The 24758-nt window shown below is 41.7% G+C and overlaps 1 protein-coding gene across 4 annotated transcripts in view; it reads right to left on the bottom strand.

The window, feature by feature from the left end:
* LOC108572085 (CUGBP Elav-like family member 2) overlaps positions 1 to 24758 on the bottom strand; it is a 471722-nt gene that overhangs the window by 208845 nt on the left and 238119 nt on the right. For all 4 annotated transcript variants that reach the window (XM_017934273.1, XM_017934272.1, XM_017934274.1 and 1 more), the window contains exon 2: positions 8082 to 8251. In XM_017934273.1, the coding sequence (XP_017789762.1) occupies positions 8082 to 8251 (170 nt within the window). The remainder of the gene's footprint in view (positions 1 to 8081; positions 8252 to 24758) is intronic.

Below are 24758 nucleotides of genomic sequence, written 5' to 3'. Positions count from 1 at the left end.
TGGACAGAATCGAACGAGCCCCGGAGGCTCTGATACACACGAGGTGTGTAAAGATCGACCAAGCAAATATGAGACTTCAGGTGGGAGAGTTAGGGTGAGCAAAGTGAGAGATGAAGATGAAATTCTGACGTCTCTGTTGTTAATTAGACAATACCGATTGAGTGAGATTGTCGCATTCACTCTTCCATGAAGAACAGTAGCGACGATTTTTGAGCCGCGAAAATGGTGGCTGTCGTTCCTTTCACAAATTTTTGGGGTTCGTAAGTAATTTTTTTAATTATTAATTATTTATCTATTTTATTCTATGGTAACTATAAAACTGTTACTCAGGAATAACAAAAAATGTTAAGTTTTCACTTTTCTAAATCTTAAAAAATATTAATACATTTCCTGAGGTTTCCTTAATGACAGCTTATTAGGAAGATAAGATATTGGATTTTTTACTTAGGCTACTTTCATAATGACTCATATCTGCATACAGGGATTAAGACAAATTTGAGAAAGAATGTTTAAGTTTACTAGTTGAACAGATTTAGCAAAACAGCTTCCACAATTTTTCACTAATTTCAGAGATTACAGGAGCGAACGCAGAACACATTAGACACTTCGACACAATATCACGTGACCCGAATTGAAAATTAACGAAAACCTCTCCAAAAATGTTGTCTAAATACAGCAAAAATGTACGTAAAAGTACATTCGCTGTATTATATTCCGCGAGCCGTACATAAAATTTTAATGCACAGGGCAGCGATGAATATTTCTGAATTTATATTTAATGTATATTTCAATCATAATTTAATGTAATATCGAAACGACCTTAAATAAATAAAGTGTAATAATTCGTCAGTAACTCAGTTTTTGTTTTAATTAATCCTAATTTACACAGAAAATAATTCGAAAAACTCGCGATCTTTAATAATCCTACTTGTTCCCGACGATCTAATACACTTTTAACACGAAGCATAGTTTCTCGCGATCAGTCGACCATTTTAAAACACTGCGACGGTACTAATTTCATTCGAGAATCGGACTTTCGTGCATTTTAGACTCAAGGGAGACAGAAGCGTTTGTCGTTTGCGTTCTTGACGTTCAACGAGACGACGAGGATCTTTTCTCGCGAAGGTTTGCATATCGACATTTTACCATCCATCACTGATGCTGCATCTACTTCGCCAATTTTACGGATATATAGAATTATCCTATACACCGTGGCTTCAGAAATACCGACAGTGATATGCATGCTTGAGATTATACTGTTTGCAGAAAATTTTGCTACGTGCAAGTAACTTGAAAACATAAAAAAATAAAATATAAAACGAAGTAGTAAAATAAATTTAACTTTCTTAAATATTTATACAAAAACGGTGTAATAAGATAAATTGAACTTTTTTACATAAAATGAAATATTTATAGAGAGACAATTCTCTAGCGTTTCTCGAAATGATCAGACAGAGACAGAATGAATCAATAATGAAACAACCGAGGAACGGTCTTTGGCCTGGAGAAAGAACGAAGAAAGAAATCGGCGAAACTCGGATAATTGTGAAATCAGTTAAACCTAGCCAGGCTCTTATACGACGCATAAGTCGCCTTTGAATGCACGAAAATAGGATTCCGGCTAAGCTCGCAGCTTCCATCCCAAGGTTTCTATGGCATTCCGCGTTTCCTTCGACATCCAAGCTTTTACGACGAATCTTTGCCGATGACTTTTACCTCTGACCTTTGTCCGCGTCTTATTCCTCCTCGGTCCGCCTTTTTTCCCTCACACTGTCAACGGTCAGCTCGGATACAGCCCCGTAAAAGTGCTCTGTATACGATCGAGACAGCCCTTCAAAGGCTGTTTCTTAGGTTCGTCAGGTCGAAAAAGGTTAGTCCTTTTCTTATGTTTCCAGATACTGGCTAATTTTCATTCGTCAATTTCTCAAGAGATTAACCCTAGAAAGCTGATAATGCTATCATGGGCGAAATTTCACTTCGGTATATATTTTTCTTATTTCACAAATTTTTTTTTAAATATAAAAGTTGAAGAACTGGATTTTGGGCTCGGAATGCCCATTTTTTAAACCACTGTGCGTTGCTCTCGCCTTGGAATAAGGTACAAAGATAAGGATTGAAAGGATCCTAAGTTAGTCTACATTCAAGAATAATCAGCGATTCTTAATCAACACTGTAGTATATCAATAGATGCAAAATGAACTATAAATACACTATTCATAACTATCAATGGGCAAATTCTAAACACAAATCGCTTTTCCCTTTAAAAAACCAGCGATTTTTAATAAACCCTTTAGTATATCGATAAATACAACAAATGCAGAAAATAATCGTAACTACAAATGGACAAATTCTCAACACAAATCGTTTCTCCCTTTAAAAAACTCAGCTAAAAGTCGATTGCAGTATACTTTACAACATATTACACGACGAATTCGCACAAACAGAAATTGTCAATACGATTATTCCCGATAATATCTGGAACGTAGTTTGCCAGATGACAACGCGAATGTTCCCACGTGACGTTTCGACGTTAATCTGAATGAAACAACGCGGGGGCTTAATTAACTTAAAATATGCCGTCCTCGATGTTTTATTCCCAGCTGAAAAACAAAACGGCTCCGTGTCTCGCGTATTACAATATTTGCCTTCTCCATGACGTTGTTTTGTCAGCGACTACGTCTACCATTGTGTCTTGCGTTTGCTATTTTAACGGCGTACCTTTTAGTTTTCACTCGCAGCCAAATGAAATCAATTTTACGTCCTCTCGTTTCAACTCCGGGCACGTGGATTTTCCCCAGTTGGAAATCACGCTTAATCGAACTATTCTGCCAATATTTAAAAAATTGTTCCCTCCAAGGTAATTCAGATTTTCTATTAATTTTGTATTAATCGTAAGTTTGCAAAAGAAAAACATATTTAAAAAGTTTTTTCGATCCCTCAATTTCGCAATATTTTTCAATTTGTCATAAGTTTGCGAAAGAAAAATATAGACAAAAAATTTCTTTGACCCCCTATTTTCGTAATATTCTTTAATTTATCATAAGTTTGCAGAAGAAACACATAAATAAAAAATTTCTTTGATCCCTAAGTTTCGGTGTTTGGTCTCTTAATTTTGTAATATTCTTTAATTTGTCATAAGTTTACAAAAGAAAAATAATTTGCCATAAATTTGCTAAAGAAAGATATAAATAAAAAATTTGTTTTAGCCTTTAATTTCGTAATATTCTTTAATTCGTCATAAATTTGAAAGAAACATAAATAAAAAATTTCTTCGACCCTTTAAAATTTCGGAATATTCATCAATTCCTCGTAAGTGTGCAAAAGAAAAACGTTCGAGTGGTATATTTGCACCTTTCCACGATTCAGACATATCTTCGACACGAAATTAAGAATCATCTAGCAGGCACGGTGAAAAACGCGAACGGCTAAAATGGGCCCGCTAACGAGACATTAATTTACCATTACGTCAAGGTAATCAAGTTAAATTTTCACAATTGCAAACGAATTTCATTCGATCGTTATTCGCGGCTATCGTCAATTTTGCAGCTGCGCGTGACGTTTAACTATATACAATTTGTACAAATTAATCGTTCCGAAAGTTCTCAGAATTTCGGCGTATTGCTCCTCACTACACATACATATATGCATATGTATAGTTAGCATGATGGAATAGTGCTTCCTGTGTTCAGCCATTATGCATCACTCCGAGGGCCTCTCTATTCTTCGCGGAATAGAGAAGTTCCATCTTAAAATATGAAAATTAATTCGAAAATGGATTCGCCAACTAAAAGCCGCAAAATAAATTCTTGTTTTACAGCAGCTCAAATATCTTCTCGACGTTTAGGTACAATCGAAGTTTCATTTAGAAAGAACGCAAAGAGATCAATCATCGAAATAATTTCCATTACTTTTAATCACCTACTGCCATTTTCCTTGCAGCTTCAGAATAGACACTGTGTTTCCTTTCTACACCTAATAAGCAAGAATTCGTACGCACTCATCGGGACAAAATTAAAGGACCACGAAATTTTCGCTGAAAAGTTGTCTATGAACTGTTGTAACTTGATGTAAAAAAATCGTACAATAATCCACCTGGAGCCATTTTAAAGAGCAAATCCTCTACTTTCACACCGCTAAGTTAATTTTTCACGAAGACACTTTCTCACCAAATTAAACGACTCTACGGAGTTCGAAAAATTTCATTCGCGACTCCAATCACCACGAATCGCCTTTTTATACCTCCAAAGTTATGCAAGACAGCGCGAGCGTAAGATTTGAAACGGAACGTCATCCGTCGTAACAGTAGGTCGAGTCCAACGTGGACCAAGGTACGCCAAGGGAAGTGGATCGGATATTCGCGGTTATGAAAGGCAAATTTCGAATTCCACGGACGCGCGATCCATGACAGCCGGCTTCCTAGATATGGACACACAGGTACATACGACGTAGAGATACGTTTCGAAGTAGCGACGTAAGAGGCCAAGGGACACAGAGATTTCCTCTTCGATCAATAGCTCGAGAAGTCCTAGCGACCATCACCGTTCCGTCTGGGCATCGATCCTCGCGTGTGCAACGTATACGAGTTTCTGTCAGTTCCCTTGGACCGTCCTCTCCTCCCTTCTCACCGCATTAATCCCGCCGTTTTTCGGTGATATCGGAAATATCGACGATCTGGCCGGCCTTCGTCACTCGTGCGACGTTACCGACGCGTCAGTGATTAGGAGTTACTGACAATAATACAGGCAAAATTTTTGGCGATACAGCGGAATTGCATTAGTGATTTTATGACCAGAGACTTACAAGGGAACTTCGGTAACCCGAAAATTCCGATTCTTTTGAAACTTTGTGGGTTTGTAGAGGACCTCGAGAGAAGTATCGGGCAATTTTCTTTTTTGGCCCAATTTCGGTTCTTCGGGGTGAAAACAGCCTTTGAATGAAGTTACCCTATTTCCCTGTATATCCGCAGTTCCCTTGTAAGTGAAAATTGACGGAACGTGTGTGAGGTTTGGAAAAGTGTATTTAAAATAACAACGGTAATAGTTCACTGACGAAATAAAATAGAAACTAAACGTCTAAGTTAATTGTAAACTACCCTATTTTAGCTCTGCTATCTATTCCACGCTTTCCACGCGAGGTCTCTTTTCTTCTACCCCAAGAGACTTTTATGACCGGAGAATTAGTGAAAATTGACGGAATTAGGTACTTAATAGTATCGAGATACACACGGCGACTCTTTGATTACAGCAATAATCTAGAAATGTGTCGCGAATACGGTAACACTAAAAATCCAACACAAAACCGAGGGCAAAATAAAACAATTCCCCGGTACCTTTCCAACTCTCCAAATTAACCATATATAACAACCACATTTCGTTCCCCGGGAAAATTCAAATTTGTCACGATTGAACGCGAAAGAATGAATAAATTCGCGGCCATAAAGTCAGAACGAGGTTCTCCTATGCTCGGCTAATTTTCATCCGGCGAAAGAAGGGAGAGAGGGAAGGAGAATACATACGCGTGCAAATGAAATAAGGACGTCACGATTCATCATCGGGCGACGACGTTCCTGAAATGGTTCAATCTCCCTGCGCCTCGCAAACGCTAGAATTATTTTATTCTGGAATTATGCCAAGCGGCGTGGCTGAAACAGAGAGAGCCCGATTTAATCTCGGTCTACGATCGTGTCGCTACGTTTTATGGTTCTTCCTGCCAACGTAAATGCCGGCCATTTTACCGCCCCCTTTTGCCACCCCCTCTTCTACATCCATTCGCGCTTGTCATACAGACGAGCGTGTCGTTTCATTGCCAACTTCGTCGATTGTGCTCCAATACGGCCGCAACACTGCCGGGGCACTATTGGCATCCCGTCTTTCTCGCACCAACGAGAAAATCCTTATTTCCTGTTTCATTCTGCGAGCTCGTTCTTCGAGCCTTTCGTTACCTACTTGGGTTTTAAACGTGCAACCTTCTGACGTGTAGGATAATTTAGGAGATCTTTGCTGAAAAGTCTTTGCTACACATTCTGTTATACCCTCAAATATTTTCTTTATTTGTCTTAGTCTTTGTCGCGTCGCGCTCTTTTGCGATGTTCAAAAAGCTCGCGTTCGCGACTGTTGCCCGCCAAATTAATTTTAGGTAACTAGTTCAAATTTTGTTTGCTCGATACGTATATTTTCTTTATTTGTCTTAGTCTTTGTCGCGTCGCGCTCTTTTGCGATGTTCAAAAAGCTCGTGTTCGCGACTGTTGCCCGCCAAATTAATTTTAGGTAACTAGTTCAAATTTTGTTTGCTCGATACGTTAGCAAACCTGCGTCACCACTTGTTTCAAGACTCGAGTGATCGATCGCGACTCGAAAACTGCGGGTGTCTCCTCGAACGGTTGGAGACTGTGTGTTGTTCGCACGAGAGAATCTTTGCGAATGTGTTCCGATCACCGAATTTTTCTCGAGTCCGCCGTGACTCCTCCGCCAAGTGCAAGAAGGCACGCTGATTGGTTTTTCACGTACGCACAAATTACCAATCAACCATTGCGCCCTTAGCGCGCTTTTCCTTGGAAGGAGTGGGGCCCTACCTGCGGGTGCCTGGAATCTTCGCTGTCCTTCGGTGACGCGTCGGAAATTCCCGCCAGGTCAACCCTCGGCCGAGAGTGCCGTTATACGCGCGTGTGGATTGACCCTTGAGGAATACCTGGTTTATGACACGTCTTCGGTTATCGAGGACGCGGAAAAGCCGAAATTCTTAAGGCATTGTTCTGTAAGAAATGACTTATTTTTTCGCGGAGCTACGAAGCGTCTTTGTTCTGAAAAATAACCTTCTCATGCGAGCGTGCCATAAACCCGGTCAACGAAGACTCCACGCGTTCCGTACCTGCGCGACGGAACAGTCTTGGTCTTAATTTTAGTCTTATCTGTACCCACGAATAATAGTCACCAACTTTCACCATTACTCACACTGGACTCTTCACCTTTCAGCTCTCTCCTCAACTCTCCTACACCAAACTTCATCTTCCTCAAATCCCTTAAACAGCCCTATTTTTCCATCATCGATTCGACCAGTTCTGATAAAGTTTCTTTTCTACGCAACGGCGATCTTTAATTGCTCCGATTACCCAAATTCAGGCAAAACCGGACATCACAGTTAGAATAACAGAAAAGTTGGCATTTTTTCGATTTTTCATGAAAGATCTGGAGAAAATGAAGATTTTAGGCGACAGAAACGTGTCAGAGCGATTAAGCGTTCATCGGTAAATTTTTCTGCGAAGAACGCTGTGCCGGTGGCGCAATGAAAAATAAACGCCACGAGACAATTCAATTTCGCTCCATTATCGAGAGCGGTGTAGTTAATAAAGCCGCGACAAGATTAAAGTACCTCTTGGTACGCGGCGGACTAATGAAAATTCGGTTCGTTATCGAATATTACGGTACACAGAATTATCAGTTCGACAAAAAATCGAATAATCGAATTAACACACGGCTCGCGATCAACGTGCTCGCGATTCGATCGAAACTTGAAAAATGGCTTCTCCTTAACATATTGCATACATTTTTGCTTTTTTTTTTCTATACACCTACAATTTTAAGTAAAATTCTTGAGAAATTAAACATAATACAAGTTATACTATACAAACCTTTTTGGTTGCAGTTAAATCTAATAAAATGTCACCGAATGATGAATAAACTTTCTAAAAAATATTCACAAAGTGCATTCGTTTTAGGTAAAATTTTCACCTTCGTTTGCACATTATAGGTGACAAATGCGTTAGATTTTGAATTTACAGAAACTACTGTAACACTTACAGTGATACGTTCGATATTAAAAATTGAAAGTATAATAATTAACATCGAGATAAATTGCTTTTAAAATGTTATATTGATAAAATTGCCAAAAATGGTATAATAGAAAATTGGCCGCTTAATTTATAATTCGAAAAATAAAAAGTACTTTCACAGATCAGCAAGTTGAAAGCTTTATCCCAAAAATTGAAGACACCATCTTTTGATACGTCGATTTATCGACAGTTCCGTGACAGTTTTTCAACAATTATAATTACAAATGATTCACGAACATATAGTAACACTTACCCCTATGGCTCCCGGTGATCTTGTCCCGCAAGATGTTTATTTGGTGCACCCTTCCGAATTCCTCGAACAACTTCCTTAGATCGTTCTCGTCCATGTCATGCGGCACCTGACCCACAAACATTTTTATGTTGTCTGGATCCGGCTGCTCCACGCTGTTATTGTTCATTATGCTGAAACAAAGAAAAAATTCATTCGAAATTGATCGCAATTTTAGCTTTTGCAACGTGAATTAACATTGACTCTTATCCGGTTAGTTCAAAGGGGCCTCGTCGAAATTTATTAAATTACTATCGTTGTTACATTTTTATCGCGCGATATATGCGCAACGAGTATTAGCGATATTACAAAATTAGCAAAAAATTACAAGACATTTGCATCCGTAAGCGGAATATTCCGCACATGACGATCGTCACCTATCACCAAGCGCGGACTATTCTCGAGCCGCGACTTTCATTTATCACCGGACGCGGAATATTCCGCCTTAAACATTTTGTATCGCCCACACGCGGTGATACGGGCCAACTGTCAGCTGAACGCAACACCATGCACCAATACACCATCAGACGAAAACAAAAAGGCGCAAGCACACGTAACATCGCGAAAAATCGCCTGCTCCGGAGCAAAAACCAGAAAAACTCTCTCTCTCTCTCTCTCCTACTCTATCTCCTCAATAATATGCATGCATCCCGCATGACCTCACTGACAACCCCAAATTTCCCAACGCAACACTGCTCCTCTGTTTTTTTTTTTTAGGCTAAGATTTAAGCTAAGATCCAAGGCTGAGCGCAAGCTAGTGACTCCACCTGGGCAAGGTTTTTCCGGTTAATCAGGGGCTCGCCCCGGATTCGCGGGCAAAGCGGCGCAGCGAGTCACCTCCCGGAAGGGACAGGTCTTCCCTCCTAGTGATCCTCAAGTGGTGAAGGGGGGGTTTTTCCAAACACCTACATGCGTGACTCTTCGCAGTGGTTTGAAACGCTACCCCACCATCGTTGTAATAGGCCCAGCCTGAGGCAACAGAGCGAGTTCAGCTCCAAGAAGCTCGATACGACACTAACTGTCAGCTGAACGCATCTTCCTTCCTAGTGATCCTTAAATGGTGAGAAGGAGGGGTTTCTCCAAGCACTTACATGCGTGACTCTTCGCAGTGGTACAAACCGCGACCCTCCATCGTTGTAGTAGGCTCAGCCTGAAACAACAGAGCGAGCTCTGGGCTCCGGACGCTCTAGACTACATTAAATGTCAGTTGAACGCCTCTAATGTCTGAACTCAGTAGCACAGTCGTGATGCAAATGAGTTAAAAAGCAAATTTAACGAAAAATATTTTTCTGAAGAAAGTCTTACTCAAAAATAGAAGACTGGAGTTGTAAAGCAATTATGCTGAATAGCTTGTAAGACGGAAACGGCGAGATCGGCACAACGCCGTACGGTCAAGCCAAAAGACGAGCGTGTCGTTCGTTGTGCGAAGCGTGGGTACGCGAGAGAGAAGTGTGGTATAACCGCGGCCTCGTGAAAAACGCGCGAGCTTGTAAAGACACCGAGAATTATCTCAATCAAGCTAAACCTGACACAGTTGCTTAGAAATGCAATACACGTGTATTTGAAATATACTCGTTTCAGTGTCCAAATAAATGAACTTCGAAAAATGTTATTCGCCTGCAACGTTAAATTTCAATGAACGAGAAAAGAAAAAATTACAACTGATATTTGGAAAATTGTAACTTGCTCGAAGCGTAATCGTCTATTTCACGGTTCTTCCTTTCGTGGACGTAACATCCGTACGCGTAGAGCATCCTCTGGAACACCGTGATACTTATGAAGTCGCCGGATTAACAAACATTTTCATCTAGCGAAGTGCACTCGAAATCGAGCTGCACGATATTAGTTTTAAGAGCTCTGTGCGCCCACATACCGATTTCATTACGGGAACGATAAAAACCCTTAAGCGTTCGATTTGAGTGTACTAGCACGAGATAAAAAAGCATGACGATCGTCACCTATCACCAAGCGCGGACTATTCTCGAGCCGCGACTTTCATTTATCACCGGACGCGGAATATTCCGCCTTAAACATTTTGTATCGCCCACACGCGGTGATACGGGCCAACTGTCAGCTGAACGCAACACCATGCACCAATACACCATCAGACGAAAACAAAAAGGCGCAAGCACACGTAACATCGCGAAAAATCGCCTGCTCCGGAGCAAAAACCAGAAAAACTCTCTCTCTCTCTCTCTCTCCTACTCTATCTCCTCAATAATATGCATGCATCCCGCATGACCTCACTGACAACCCCAAATTTCCCAACGCAACACTGCTCCTCTGTTTTTTTTTTTTAGGCTAAGATTTAAGCTAAGATCCAAGGCTGAGCGCAAGCTAGTGACTCCACCTGGGCAAGGTTTTTCCGGTTAATCAGGGGCTCGCCCCGGATTCGCGGGCAAAGCGGCGCAGCGAGTCACCTCCCGGAAGGGACAGGTCTTCCCTCCTAGTGATCCTCAAGTGGTGAAGGGGGGGTTTTTCCAAACACCTACATGCGTGACTCTTCGCAGTGGTTTGAAACGCTACCCCACCATCGTTGTAATAGGCCCAGCCTGAGGCAACAGAGCGAGTTCAGCTCCAAGAAGCTCGATACGACACTAACTGTCAGCTGAACGCATCTTCCTTCCTAGTGATCCTTAAATGGTGAGAAGGAGGGGTTTCTCCAAGCACTTACATGCGTGACTCTTCGCAGTGGTACAAACCGCGACCCTCCATCGTTGTAGTAGGCTCAGCCTGAAACAACAGAGCGAGCTCTGGGCTCCGGACGCTCTAGACTACATTAAATGTCAGTTGAACGCCTCTAATGTCTGAACTCAGTAGCACAGTCGTGATGCAAATGAGTTAAAAAGCAAATTTAACGAAAAATATTTTTCTGAAGAAAGTCTTACTCAAAAATAGAAGACTGGAGTTGTAAAGCAATTATGCTGAATAGCTTGTAAGACGGAAACGGCGAGATCGGCACAACGCCGTACGGTCAAGCCAAAAGACGAGCGTGTCGTTCGTTGTGCGAAGCGTGGGTACGCGAGAGAGAAGTGTGGTATAACCGCGGCCTCGTGAAAAACGCGCGAGCTTGTAAAGACACCGAGAATTATCTCAATCAAGCTAAACCTGACACAGTTGCTTAGAAATGCAATACACGTGTATTTGAAATATACTCGTTTCAGTGTCCAAATAAATGAACTTCGAAAAATGTTATTCGCCTGCAACGTTAAATTTCAATGAACGAGAAAAGAAAAAATTACAACTGATATTTGGAAAATTGTAACTTGCTCGAAGCGTAATCGTCTATTTCACGGTTCTTCCTTTCGTGGACGTAACATCCGTACGCGTAGAGCATCCTCTGGAACACCGTGATACTTATGAAGTCGCCGGATTAACAAACATTTTCATCTAGCGAAGTGCACTCGAAATCGAGCTGCACGATATTAGTTTTAAGAGCTCTGTGCGCCCACATACCGATTTCATTACGGGAACGATAAAAACCCTTAAGCGTTCGATTTGAGTGTACTAGCACGAGATAAAAAAGGAAAGAGGGAAAGGAAAATACATCTCGCATTGAACGATGAGATTGAAACAAACTGAATCGCTTCGAATAAACGTCGACAATTTTTCAACCGTTTTAAATGTAGAAAAAATATTGTACTTTGCGATGGAACGCTGCTGATACTCGGACAATCTGAAAGTTTATAAAAATTTATAAATAACCGAATAAGAAGAGTGAGAAGTATCCATTCGTCAACCGTTTCCCTCAAAACCTTCCTTCAACATTATCAACATATTTCCAGAAACAGTTGATAAAATCGAAAATAATATTATTTCATGAAAATCTACGTTTTATGGAACATACATTCTGCACACATTTCTAGTTAGTCCGAACTCAGTATCGTCACAGCAACTGCGTAACGAGTCCTCGATCCTCCAAGTCGCGGTTTAATATCGAATTTTTCCTCGGACTGATCACATTTCCGGGGACAAAAACGCGAACAAATTCGTCGCATTCCGGTATATACGTCTCCTGGCAAAAGGCTACGCTATGTTTAATTAGCCCGCCTGTGGACGCGTTTGCTTGACGGTACGCGAACGCTTTTAAAACTTGTGCACCACTTTCGTCGACACGCGGTAACTTCGTTCGGATTATACGCGTTTGAAATCGTCCTCGTGGGGATCCCGTTCCTAGGAACCCTCAATTTCATCCAAACGGATTACCTTGTCGCCCGTCTGTGCATGTTCCTCATAATTTTCTGCCTGGAGTATCATTCCAATCGCTTCAGGTTTCAGTTTATATCAGCCACCACCGCCACAAGCAAACGCGTCCCTGCCATTTTTTCAGCGTTTGAGCACGCACCACGTGAGGCTAATTCCGAGGGAAACGTGTACGTATAAAGCGAGGCGGTCTCTGAGAGGTTGTTCATATGGAGAACTTCGCGGAGAATGTTTGGTAATCGTCGACGTCTGCGAGTTCTGTGTGAATATCGAAGAAGAGACGTGCGTGGAACAAATTCGATTTGAAGAATAGATGTGAAATATATTACCGATCGATAGATTGCCAACTTTTATGCACATTTACATTTTTCAGAATACAGTGAGAAAAGTAGAACTTTGTAATTTTGGTAATTTTGCCAGTCTACTGATTGAGTTTGAGAAAATGAAATGAAGAATAGCTGGAGAGTATTTAAATAAGTTGGATAAAAGGTAAGTCTCCGGGCATGTGAATAATAAAATTTTGCGTGCTATTAAAAACAAAACTTCTAAAATATTCTAATCTATTATTTTCTTTGCAAATACTGCGAAACAGGACCTACAAACCTACAAAATTTCTCGTTTGCCTTTATCCAACCGCGTAGAACCACTTCAATTTCGGCATTAGATAAAAAATGTCGACTTCGAAACATCTCTTTCAATTTCCAGAATACAACGTATCGAAGTTTAGCGTCCGGCACCTGACGCGAAGTCCTCACGAATAGTGTATCGATTCGAGTTCTAGAGGGCCTATAGCCAACTCGTGCGGTACCCAGGCGTAAGCCTATTACCTGCAGATGGTGGGTGCGAAAATTTTCTCACCACCAAGGAGGACGGACCCAGTCAAACCAACTATCGGTCTCACCTTCACGGATCACTGGACTAAGGATTCAAACACAGACTTGACCATCCCTGGCTGTGAGAAGCTTTGCTCTTAGGACACCTTACGGTGACACTAATGACATGTCTTATTAACATCTCAGTGGTCTGCAGTTTAGTCCACTAACGCTTTCAGGTCCAGGGAAACATCACCGTCCCAGGTCCGCTGCAGTAATCGCTACTCTGGTTGGTTTGGAGGGCTTTGAAGCCTGCAGGGACCTCTCTGTGGGAAGACAGCCCATTGAGGTATGCTCAATGAACGTCATCGTCGAATACACGTAGCCTAACCTGTGTGACAGCGAGTTATGAGCGAACAGAGCGACTTTCCACGGTTCTCCGGACTGGTACTGATGGGACACAGAAAAGGGTCACCTATCCAGTATTTAGCTTTAAACGCTAAGCCGACCAGTCCCCCGGGGAAAGAGCGGGAAAAACATCCGCTCAAACGCCCCCCGACAACCAAAGGGAGAGCAGGAACTCTGTAACACCTTCTCTAGCATAGCTTGAAGACTGGACGTCCCGCGGTACCGTTCAAATACATCATCGGTGGGATGCCAGTGGTGAAACTGAACACCACTCCCAGATGAGGGACCTCGCTCCTCTCGACACTGGTTCATCAGCGCTTCGGGATACCGGGTGAAAACTACCGCCCCAGGCCCTTGCAGTAATCACCAGACCGCAAGCGGTGGGCATGAAGCCCCAGGGACCCCCCTGCGGGCTAATTTCGGGAACAATTAGAAATTCGATGGTGCTAAATCGAGGCTGGATGGAAAGTGTGTAATAACCGGGAATTTCAAGCTGCTCGCTACTGTTTTCTTCAACTAGAACTCTAGCACTCGATGCCGCCACACAGGAAATTTGAAATTCACGGTAGAAATGACTGGACACGAGTTAGAATTCGTTTCTATAGTGACAGTCTGCACACACTGATTCCCTAGCTAGTAATTTCCCTCAGATGGTACTGCAGTCTGCCAGGTCGCAGAGCTCAGTCAGATATATTCCTAGAATGTGGGAATACGTACACTACCGGCCCAAAGTTTGGAATCACCGCGCATTGCAAGTTACGCAAAAATTTCCAGAAAAAAGTCAGCAACTTTAAGAATTTTTAGCGAATTTCGTGTCATTCAAATCAATCGATATGAGATAAATTGCTATTTATCTCCACAATATCAATATCAAGTCTATAAAAAATTAGTAGCAGATTCAGTACTGATGAAAACTGGGAGGTGGTTGCAAACTTTTGGCCGGTAGTGTATGTTAAAGCTATAGAGAATTCCAGCTATGCAGGAGATTTATCTGAGCGAAACGTGCGTAGAGACGCCACGGAACGGGTACATACTTGCCTATCATGCCAAAGATATAAAATATTGCGACATGTCAATACAGTTCCAGAGAAAATTGCCATTCTGGACGAAGGTTTCCGATATACACACAGACCTCGTCGGCCATTTACGACCATACGCTGGCCAGGAACAATTCCAATCACTGAGACTTCGACGAATACGATCGTAGTTGGAGCTTCGTCGATAACAACCACGGATAGAGAATCACAATTTGAGTCGCGGCTATGATCAAAGTGTATAGAATAGCAATAATTTCTTATCGTTCTTCTGCAAAGATAGGGCGTTGAAGGCAGTCATTCGATGCAGTATTTCTTCAGATTGGATCAATGTTCTGCCCGCGGTACTATACGCGGCCTAAGATCTAGCACTAAAGACGACGTAAAAGCATAGGTAGCTGTGCTAGTTTATGGTACCACGTTGAGAATTCCTGCAAAAGTTCTTTGTAGATGTTACCTCGAGTAATCAACCACGCGTGTTTTTAAAAAGGCTTCGCTTAACGATGCGAGAAGTAAGATCATCTCCAGCATCCCATCACCAGCGCAGAAAAGTGTTTGTGTAGAAACCCTTGCATACGTGCGCGCACGTGTGTTCATCAGAGTGGACGCAGCCAGAAAACCGCTGGAATCTCCATACGAACGTCCCTACCTAATTGTGGAGCGAGTCAACGACATGGTTTACAAGGTGGACATCAAAGGAAATACACAAACAGTCTCCATTGAGAGACTAACATCAGCTTTCATCGAGCAGATTCCGACAGACGAAAAAGGAAGCTGAGACCGAAGTACCATCAGACTCCTGACAACCAGATGTATAGCAGCGGTACGCACTTATCTCGTCAAAAAGAGAATTAAATTCGCGGTTTAAAAGTTTAAACCACTCAGCCGGGGATACAGTACCGTGGCAGACTCTCTACGTACTAATTTCCGTCAGACCACGATCGCGCTACAATCAAGGTAAACCAGTCAGGTTTCCGAGTTTAGTCAGATATATTCCTAGGGTGTGCGAATACGTACGATGAAGCTATAGACAGTTCTGGGTAATTTATACTGTTGAAAATGTTATAGATTATGTTTTTTATTAAAGATATCATTTATTTAGATATAGTGTTAAAAACTATTATCCTTTTTACGACTTAACGAGGTTTAAAGAGTTGGAACATTTGTTAATATCCAACACGTTCTACTCGGAGTACTGTCGCTACTACTAGCGGCGCCACGCGGTAGGAAACAGTACTTATCAATCAAGCCTCGTATAGAATAACGTGTAGCTACTGTCGAAGTTTACTTACTACATAAACTCTTACCCGCATTTTTTACTTCATTCAAGAATGCATTATATCTTGAAAGCATTTATATTTCTATAATACGTTTTACTTAAAATAACCTCCAAATAATCTGTCAAAGCTTATTGCTTCGAACTTGCCCTGAAGCAATCGGTACAATAATTAGACACCATCCTTCTATGAGCAGATAAATACTTATCTGCAATGGTATAGTTTCTCCCTTTCAATTACGTTATTTATTCACAAATGAACAAATGATCTCCACTAAAAAACAATCTCTCAGAAAAAGACCTAGACTACAATACACAGCAAACTCTGTCTCTCCTCGCAGTTATTAATCTATTCAAGCAGTTGCTCGACTCAAGTCACAACTGGCTAGAGCAACTTGCACGAACGGAAGAAGGCATCGGCGTTTCGCCGGGGAGACGTGACAATTTGACGCGCCGTAAAATCGCACCTGTGCAAAGTTTGTCGTAGAAACAGCAAGCCGGTACGCCGTTTTGACATAGGCCAACTCTTTCCAGTGGCTCGTTCTTCCGAGCCTCGCTGTCTCGATCAGTCTCCCCTATCCCCCGGTAACGAGCCACGGCCATAAATCCGTGAACTTTAAAAGTCATCTCTCGCTCGCTCGCGAACGGGCAAAAGGGAAAAGTTGTTGCTCGCGGTTACCGCCGTTGTGTGTTACGAGGTTTAGTGCATAATAATTAATGGCACAAAGTTAGAACGGCACTGTGTTGATAATTTTGTTTCATACTTGTGTCCATTATGCGGCATCGTCCGCCGTAATGGCCGCGACACCGACGAGCCGGTAATTTTGTGTTCTTGACGGTTTAGCTGGGCGGCGGTACGCCACGCGGCTATTTAGTCGATCAATAAGCGTGGAATTAAAAATTTCTCCCGCAAACAGTTTGATTGAGAAAACTTGTTTCCCCTACTTTTCTCTCTTTCGTCGACGAAATCAATCGATCTACCTAAATCTATCAATGAAAAATTGATCAATCGCGTGATTTTTTTTATACAAAATACCCAACAGCTGCAGGATTATTTAACTGTTCGATTCATTAAGAAACTCGAGCGGACGGATGGTTAATTCAGTACGATGAATAAATTATCACGTTAAATTCCTGAATTTTTAATTTACTCTACCAAATTGGATACCCTTACTCCAACTTTTTTATTAGACACCGCGGTTTCTGCAATTATTACTCGCTAATTGTTCAATGCGTCATAATTCCAACAAACCCACTAATTATTTAACGCATCACAAACCGTGTAAGCTAGGTTAGAGCAGAAATTCGTAATGTAAAATTTCAACAATGTCCGCGAACTCTGAACCCTGTGTATCAAAATTTAGGTCTCTATCGAACCTCTACGAATCGAGGAGGCACGCGGAGGCCTAAGCCAACAAGCGCCGTCTGATCTGGTATGCGAAAGTACGAGCGAAGAGTTGGAGAATTTCGTGAAACGATAGGAGAAAGTTAATATTAGCCAGGGATGTTTAAAGCGATTTTCCAGCCAGTCGATTACTCTCATCTTGATCTATAGAGCCGCGCCGCGAAGGGTGGAGTCAAGGAGGAAAGAGCAGCCGTTACGACGCTACGCGGCTGCTGCTCCCTCGGGAGACTTTCTCCTGTACCGTTCAGTTTGGTTATCCTCTTTTGGAATCAAAGAGACGGCAAGTGGGTTAACTAATCAGATATCGGAGTAGGTTAACTAAACAAAGTGCACAACAGCGTTCTTCGATCAATCGTTTCTAAGAAGGATAGCCGTAAGATTTATGCATGCACGATACATGCTCGAGTCTCTTTTCACGTTGTGAAGTTACGCGGTGGGAATATTTCATGCAAATTCGGGGTGTACGATACTCGAACTCGCGACTCGAATGAATTTAATTCGAACGCCAAGAGTGTCGTGCTCGCGGCAAATTAATATTATAATGGATGATGTGAGGTGGTTAGAAAATACTGAATATTGGGTTACTCTATGGACTCAGTAGGTTGTGTGATTTTTTTATACGCGGTTCGTTGAGGTGATTGGATGTATCACCTTGTATTCAGAGTAGTCGCGCTATTTTTCAGAAATTTATCGAAAAAGTTGAAAATTAAATTTCTCAAAAATAGCTCGACCAGGCGACCGTGTCGTAAACCTAATCACCTCACCACGGTTTTCTGTGGAACGTATTTACCGCATAAAAGGAGACTCGACTGTATTTAGGAGAAAGTAGACGAACTTAGGTGTCTATGACTAACAAGGGAAGATTTCGAAATGGTGATCACCGATTTTGATGAAACTTTGGTACATAGTAGTTGAGAAAAAAATATTCGACACGTACTTTTTTACATCGACAATCATTCACAGTGAAGGGGTGAAAATCGCCCTCTTATAACGCTAAACTTCAATTAAATCCAGCAACACGATTATTACCGACACTTTTATTTCGCAGGAAAAACGATCGTGAAACGATTATATCGTCTAATACTCGCAAACTTAGTTTAACTCGAGTTTCACCGAAGTAAAGGAGATAGGTAAAATTGTAACGGTGTGTTTTGATTTTATGAAAATTCGACGTACCTCGAGGAACAATACTACTTACCAGCCGTAGTTAATTAAATTCATTGTTCCACACATATTACATTCCTCCTCTACCAAGTTAATTGGAATAATTATTATAGTACATTCTGTAATACAAAGTTAACAGTTAACCTTAGTACTCGTTTCGAAATATGAAGCGGAAACTAATTATACACCAGGTATTCGATGTTAAAACCAATTATAGAACAATTTGCTGAAATATTCAAGATTTATCCACGCGTGGTAATATAGCTTTTAACAATGTACAGTTAGTATTTAAATTTATAAAGGCCGATCTACCTGTGGACGTGATAATTCGTGAAAACTCGAAATTTCGTATGAAAATTTTTATTCAACATTCTGAAAAATTTTCACGATTGATATTCCACGTAACAACTACTGCTACCCTCGTATCGTTTCATTGGTAATAACAGTATAATTGTAACTTGAATACTAACCTTCCTCTTTTTCCTCTTTTTCCTTTTTTTAATCTGTACGTGTGCAATTTATCGTACAATAATAATCAGCACTGACTGTGACAGTGTCACAAGGATATTATTTATCTCGTATCGTTAAATCTGATTGGTAGTGTAAGGGCTGTCTGGTCTAAATAATACTTGTCAGGATTTATTTAAACAGATGTTGAAACTATATTTATTTGTCCGACCGTCCTTTCTGGTCCGTCTTTACCAACTACACGTTTCCTAATAATCTTTCTAATATATTCCTCCTTAGTCTCTGTTAACGCAGCTTCCCGCGCTTCTTGTTGGTTGGAAGGTCGGGTTGGCGTTGATAATTATTGCACGTGTATGTGCCAACTACTTATTGTCGCGATGGTGATCGCGCTTTATTTGTGATGTCCCGCCATGGTGTATCAAGAATGTCGAGTATTGCGTGTTAGAGCGCTCAAAGTGGTGTCGATTGTTTCTACGTATCTTAGAATCTGCCCGAATGTCGTGAACTGGCTGTACATATCTCTTTTCGCCAAAATGGGGAGTTTACCTTGTTGGCAAATCGTGGGCCTTTCACCCCCTAGAGCCGCTCTCCTAGGCCCTCGTGCACTCCCCAGTGATCCGCAGGGCGGTGGCAGAGAGGCAGAGACGGTCCCAAACGGGGGTGTCAGCCCCGAGTGGCGATTTTGCCGAAACGTCGACTTTACGGGTTTATGGCATGTTTACCTTTACTGAGCGCGCAGAGGCAAGTACCGGCTTACCATGTGGCCCGCAGAAGTGGAGAATTTCCGCGGCCATCAGGTAATAAGCCGGATTTGCCCTCTGGCTTGAATAGGCGATTGTTATCAAAAAACTTGTAGAAAAACTTCTGAAAAGTAACGTCGCTTGGAATCCGTGCCATAAACCCCTGTTGGTTAAACAGTCTTATTCAACGCGTGCCTTGACGCCCTTCCCTTGCCTCCGGGGAACCCTGGCACAGGTTGGGGGTTCCTACGGTCCTTACCTGACCCAGCCCCTAGCGCGTGGGGGTGTCAAGGCGTTGGAACCTCTCGGTCTGCGGATCATAAACCAGCGCATACTCTTACAGTAGCCTTTCGCTCAAGTTTATAATACGAAACTCTGTAATACGAAACTCGAATAATACTAAGTCACAGAATTTTCACAATTTAGATCAATATTTCCAACAGACCTTTAAATTTGATAACAAATACGTAATCGTCTTCTCATTCCACAACTTTTTCCTATTTTCTTTTGGTAACACTTCCTTCGAATTTCCTTCGATTTTCGTTCAAATATTTATGCACGAACTAACAGAACAACCTGATACAACGTTACTATCAAACCTCACACTTTATTCACGGCTAACAGTAAGAACGGAAAACGCGAAGCACAAAAGTTCGGCGGAGGTAATCCGACAAGCCGTAATAAACTGAAATCGTGTCATCGTGCCGCACGATTGCCCATAATCGATGAACAATAAATCCAGAGACAAGGGTAATGGAAACGCAGTAAATCTCGAGGCGCATTCAAGACGCATAGCAACAATAAATTACCAGCCGTATCGATACCGTCTCGACAATAATGGCTGCTACAGCTTCCCTGGTATCGCGAAACGCTCAATTATCAGGCTACAACGAGGATTACAACACCGAGTGAATGTACACACGTCGTGATCCTTATCTTATCGGTAATCGAGAGAACATTGCTCCTTCCGTTCCACCTTCAGGTTGAGAGAAGCTCGAAAGAACGAGACGTGACGAGGAAGGAGGGCAGGATTCTGTTGCGAAAAGAGAATTTTCGCTTGACCCTTTCTCTTTCGTCGATTCCTTGACCAGGCGAGCGCCTTGCTACTCGTTTCACGTTTCCGATACAAACCAACCAGCTAGAAATGAACAAGTGACGCGAAACAAAAGCTCCTCCGCAATTAGAGATTTGCCTGGATAAACGGATACCCGGTGCGTTTAGAGACTTGCGAAGTTTCAAGCAGGAGAAATGTGTGTTTGTAATTTCAAATGTTGGATCAACAGGATCTAAGTTCTTAGCACAGTTAAGAACTGTACGTATCTGTTCGTAAGAGTTGGAATATTTGCATTTGCGCAATGTGGTAACTGTGCGAAGGAGGATAGTTGTGGATTGTGACGGTAGATACGAAGGGTTGAAATGTGCGAACATTAGCCGAAAGGAAAAGTGTTTATTCGGTGTTCAAAAATCTGAGATATTTCGAGAAATATTCCAACACCGTATCCCAATTATTTCATACGTTTGATGATCTAAAGTGTCGATCTAAGCAGAAAAAACAATTACTTTCAACGGTTTTGCAGCCCAGATACGAAGGAAAATCAGCGACGCAAAAGAAGATGGGACGGAAAGGAGCTGTGGAAGAGGTTAGGTTAGAATGATCCAGGGTAATAAAGTAATCGCAACAGATTCCCGTTAATTAGTATTGGCGCGTCGTCATCAATCACCGGCGGAAGTCGATCGGTTGACATCCAATTCTCTATCCGCGCACGACCTTTGACGACAACGCTGCGATCATGTATATGTATAGGTTAGTTAGGAGCAAACGTCATGTCGTGTAATCTCGCCGCCCGTGCGAGACAATGGTATTTCGAGACGAGTCAGCACAGCGGAACCTCTTCGAGTCCGTAATAGATAATGCGTAATTTAGGGCGATTTCGATGGCTGACTCGACTCTAAATAATACGTTCGAAACCCGCTGTCGGAAACACCCCGAGCCGAAAATAGGGTGGATGCAAATTTACACGAACGCTTCTCTAGATTCTCGCGAATGTATGTATTTTCCGTGAAACTGTGCTCGCCTGGCCTAAGCGTCGTTCGTTCAAGTATAACTGCGGAAAGAAGTCGAATGCGGTAGAGTCGTGGCAAGAGGGCTAATTTTCCTGAAACATAATTGAGGTCTTTGAGGTCCATTTGAAGAAAATCCATTTCAAAATTTTCGATTATCGTATCACTTGATGAAAAGTAACGCAATTAAATGTAAACGAGAAGTAATATGGCCTGGGTATAGTATTAGGTCACCCCATAAGTTCGTGCCGAAAGCGAAAAATATTTGTATGAAAATCCAAGGAAATTCTATAGCGAGGACATAATGGTCTTACCAAAAAAAAAAAAAAATAGGAAAAATTTGTGGAATGAGAAGACACTTACGTTTTCCTTTTTTCGTTTATCAAGTTTAAGGGTGTATTGGAAATATCGATCTAAACTATAACTTATGGAGTGACTTAACATATCGACTGTGTCGCGTTCCTCTTTGGAGCAGTATTTGTTCGGGTCCCGTAATGTTCGATGCTTAAGCCTTATGGAGTGACTTAACATATCGACTGTGTCGCGTTCCTCTTTGGAGCAGTATTTGTTCGGGTTCCGTAATGTTCGATGCTTAAGCGCCGAACCGGTACGCGAGTTTAATCACACCTTGATTTATTCATTGTGAAATGCTAAGAACTAATTTTATTTGCAACAGAGTGATACTTGAGGTGATGTCACGAGACTATCAAAATACTAATTTTCGTAAGACCAACTGCCAAGACTTCCAAAAAAGGACGCGCTTCTGCCTCGTTTCCTTAGTTTTATCCGCTCGGCCAGTTGCCGATTGGTGGCCGATTTCTTCTGGGGGGTGTAGGTGCTGACTCCTCATTGGAGGAGGTTGTTTAGGTGGGACGCAGCTCTTTCCAAGGGAAGGGGATTGTTGCTTAACATTAGAAAACCCCCATTTTTGGGTTTTTCCCAGGGGTTGCCGCCTGACTTTCCACCGCGCACGTGACCTCTCCACGGGGGGTACGGTACGCGCGAGAGGACCGGTACCTCGGTCTGGCGGCCAAGTGTAATTGAACAAGTTTACGACGATAATCCGCCGAACTGAGGGTTCGTCGCGATTTCTTGCGAGGCAACAGTATTTATATGGAGTTTTCGGGAGTTGTGGGGAGAAAGTAGGAATGTATCTATTGGGGAAAACTCAGGAATTTGTAAGGTCAATGGGATCGAAGGATCGATGGAGATGAACAAACAACGTAGGGATAACGAGAGGGTTTGCAGGTGACACACCTGTAAAAATGGCACGAGATGAGGATCTGGCGATAGTTTAGGAATTCGGTTAGGACAAACAGGGACTTGTCCCTTTTCTCAATCACTCAAGTGCTTGAGTTAGAACGATAGAGACGCAAAAGAAGAGTATGTGCATGACTTCACCGACACTACGAAAGCTCGATCGTTCTCCTCTCTTCGAAATTGAAATCTTACTCGACAAATAACGAGCTCAATTGAAATACTAATTTTCACAGCTACTGCACACCTAACAAATCCCTCAAAACTTGTAACGAAAAGCGTATATTACCGCTCTACCGTTATTTCATCAAACGATACACAGCTTGAAACAAAATTTAATTTCGTTTTGCTTCATCACCATGATTCTCATACTGCATATGAGAGTAGGTATGAATATAAAGAGAAAACGGCTAATTTTTCATACAGAGCACACCGACCTGAAATTCGCGTGGCGCCATTTCACAAGCTGTAAGTTTAACTTGTAAATTGAAATACCTACGTACACGCGGCACAGTTTATGGGATTCAATTGGCAAACTTAAATACACTAATTTAATGATTGTTATCGTCTCATGTTTGATTGAACAGCGCGGACCGTTATTTGCGTACAAATGCAAATTGAACATACATAAGCATGGTAAAGATACATACGGTGTATCCAACGGTTAACACACTATTTCATGAATAGAAAACGAGAGCGCAGAATGTACGAGTATGGGGAATTATAGAGCATACAGAGTAACTATTCAACGGAGTGAATAATAGGCAGAATGTCGGGCGAGGAGTGGAAGAGTGAATGTTTAAAGTGTGATAATGTGTGAGAACGAAAAGAAAAAGGGGAGCGAATTGAAAAAAATGTGAAAACAGAGGACAGAGGAATGTACGAGCGGAGAAAAGCGTGAAATCAAGTGTCAAAAGAATATCGGGGCCTTGTTGGGTTAACGTGAGAATAATGGTACCAAGCGTTTCGCGGCTTTCGATATGAAATCAAATATTTTTCAGCATTCTGCATTAAGAAATTTTACAGACTTTCCAGCACCGTACGTTAAGAAATTTGATATACCTTTCTACACTATTCTAATGCATGTTTTACGAAAAATTTGTTTATTGTACGTTAACTAAATATCTATGAAAATCGACATAGCGATATGATATTTTTTCCAAGCGTATGAATTATTTATCAAACTTCTCAAATTCATTTTTAAGTTAACTTTCAACATGAATACGAATCGCGCAAATGCCTTCGTTAAAAAAAAAATCAATTATTGCTGTCATATTTAAATATTTTAAGATAAATCAGCTTCGAAAATGTAAAAAGTACAAACCTATTTCACTAATATTGTAATTTTCTCCTTCTAGCACCGTTTGTCACCTTCAAACACAACGTATTCCTTCAATTTCATCGACCAATCAAGAATACACGAAGGCACGTTAAAAGAAATTCTTTCAAAATAATTTCTCGATCATTTTTCCGCAAAACCGAGCGAATTTGCGTTAGATTAGACATTTGATTACAAGTGACACGCCTAAGATACTGATTACGCGACTCATTTTCTCATCTCACTCTCATTCCATCATGCTGTCGCTCATAACTATCGCAGAACTTGCCAAACAAGCGATACGCGTATTTCACGGAAGTTCTTTAACGCGCGAGACGTTCGATCGATCAAGAACCAGCGGCGGTAGCGGCGGAGGATTCGTAGGGGCAGTAAAGGTGGCTAAAAGATAGCGAAATGGCGTAAAGTTAAACGTATCCAGACCACGCGCTCTGCCGTGGCACGGGTAATATATGTGGCGATTCCGTGAAGTTACCT

Source organism: Habropoda laboriosa, unplaced genomic scaffold (assembly GCF_001263275.1).
Source record: "Habropoda laboriosa isolate 0110345459 unplaced genomic scaffold, ASM126327v1 scaffold67, whole genome shotgun sequence".
Taxonomy (NCBI): domain Eukaryota; kingdom Metazoa; phylum Arthropoda; class Insecta; order Hymenoptera; family Apidae; genus Habropoda; species Habropoda laboriosa.
This window is presented reverse-complemented; position numbering and strand designations above follow the sequence as displayed.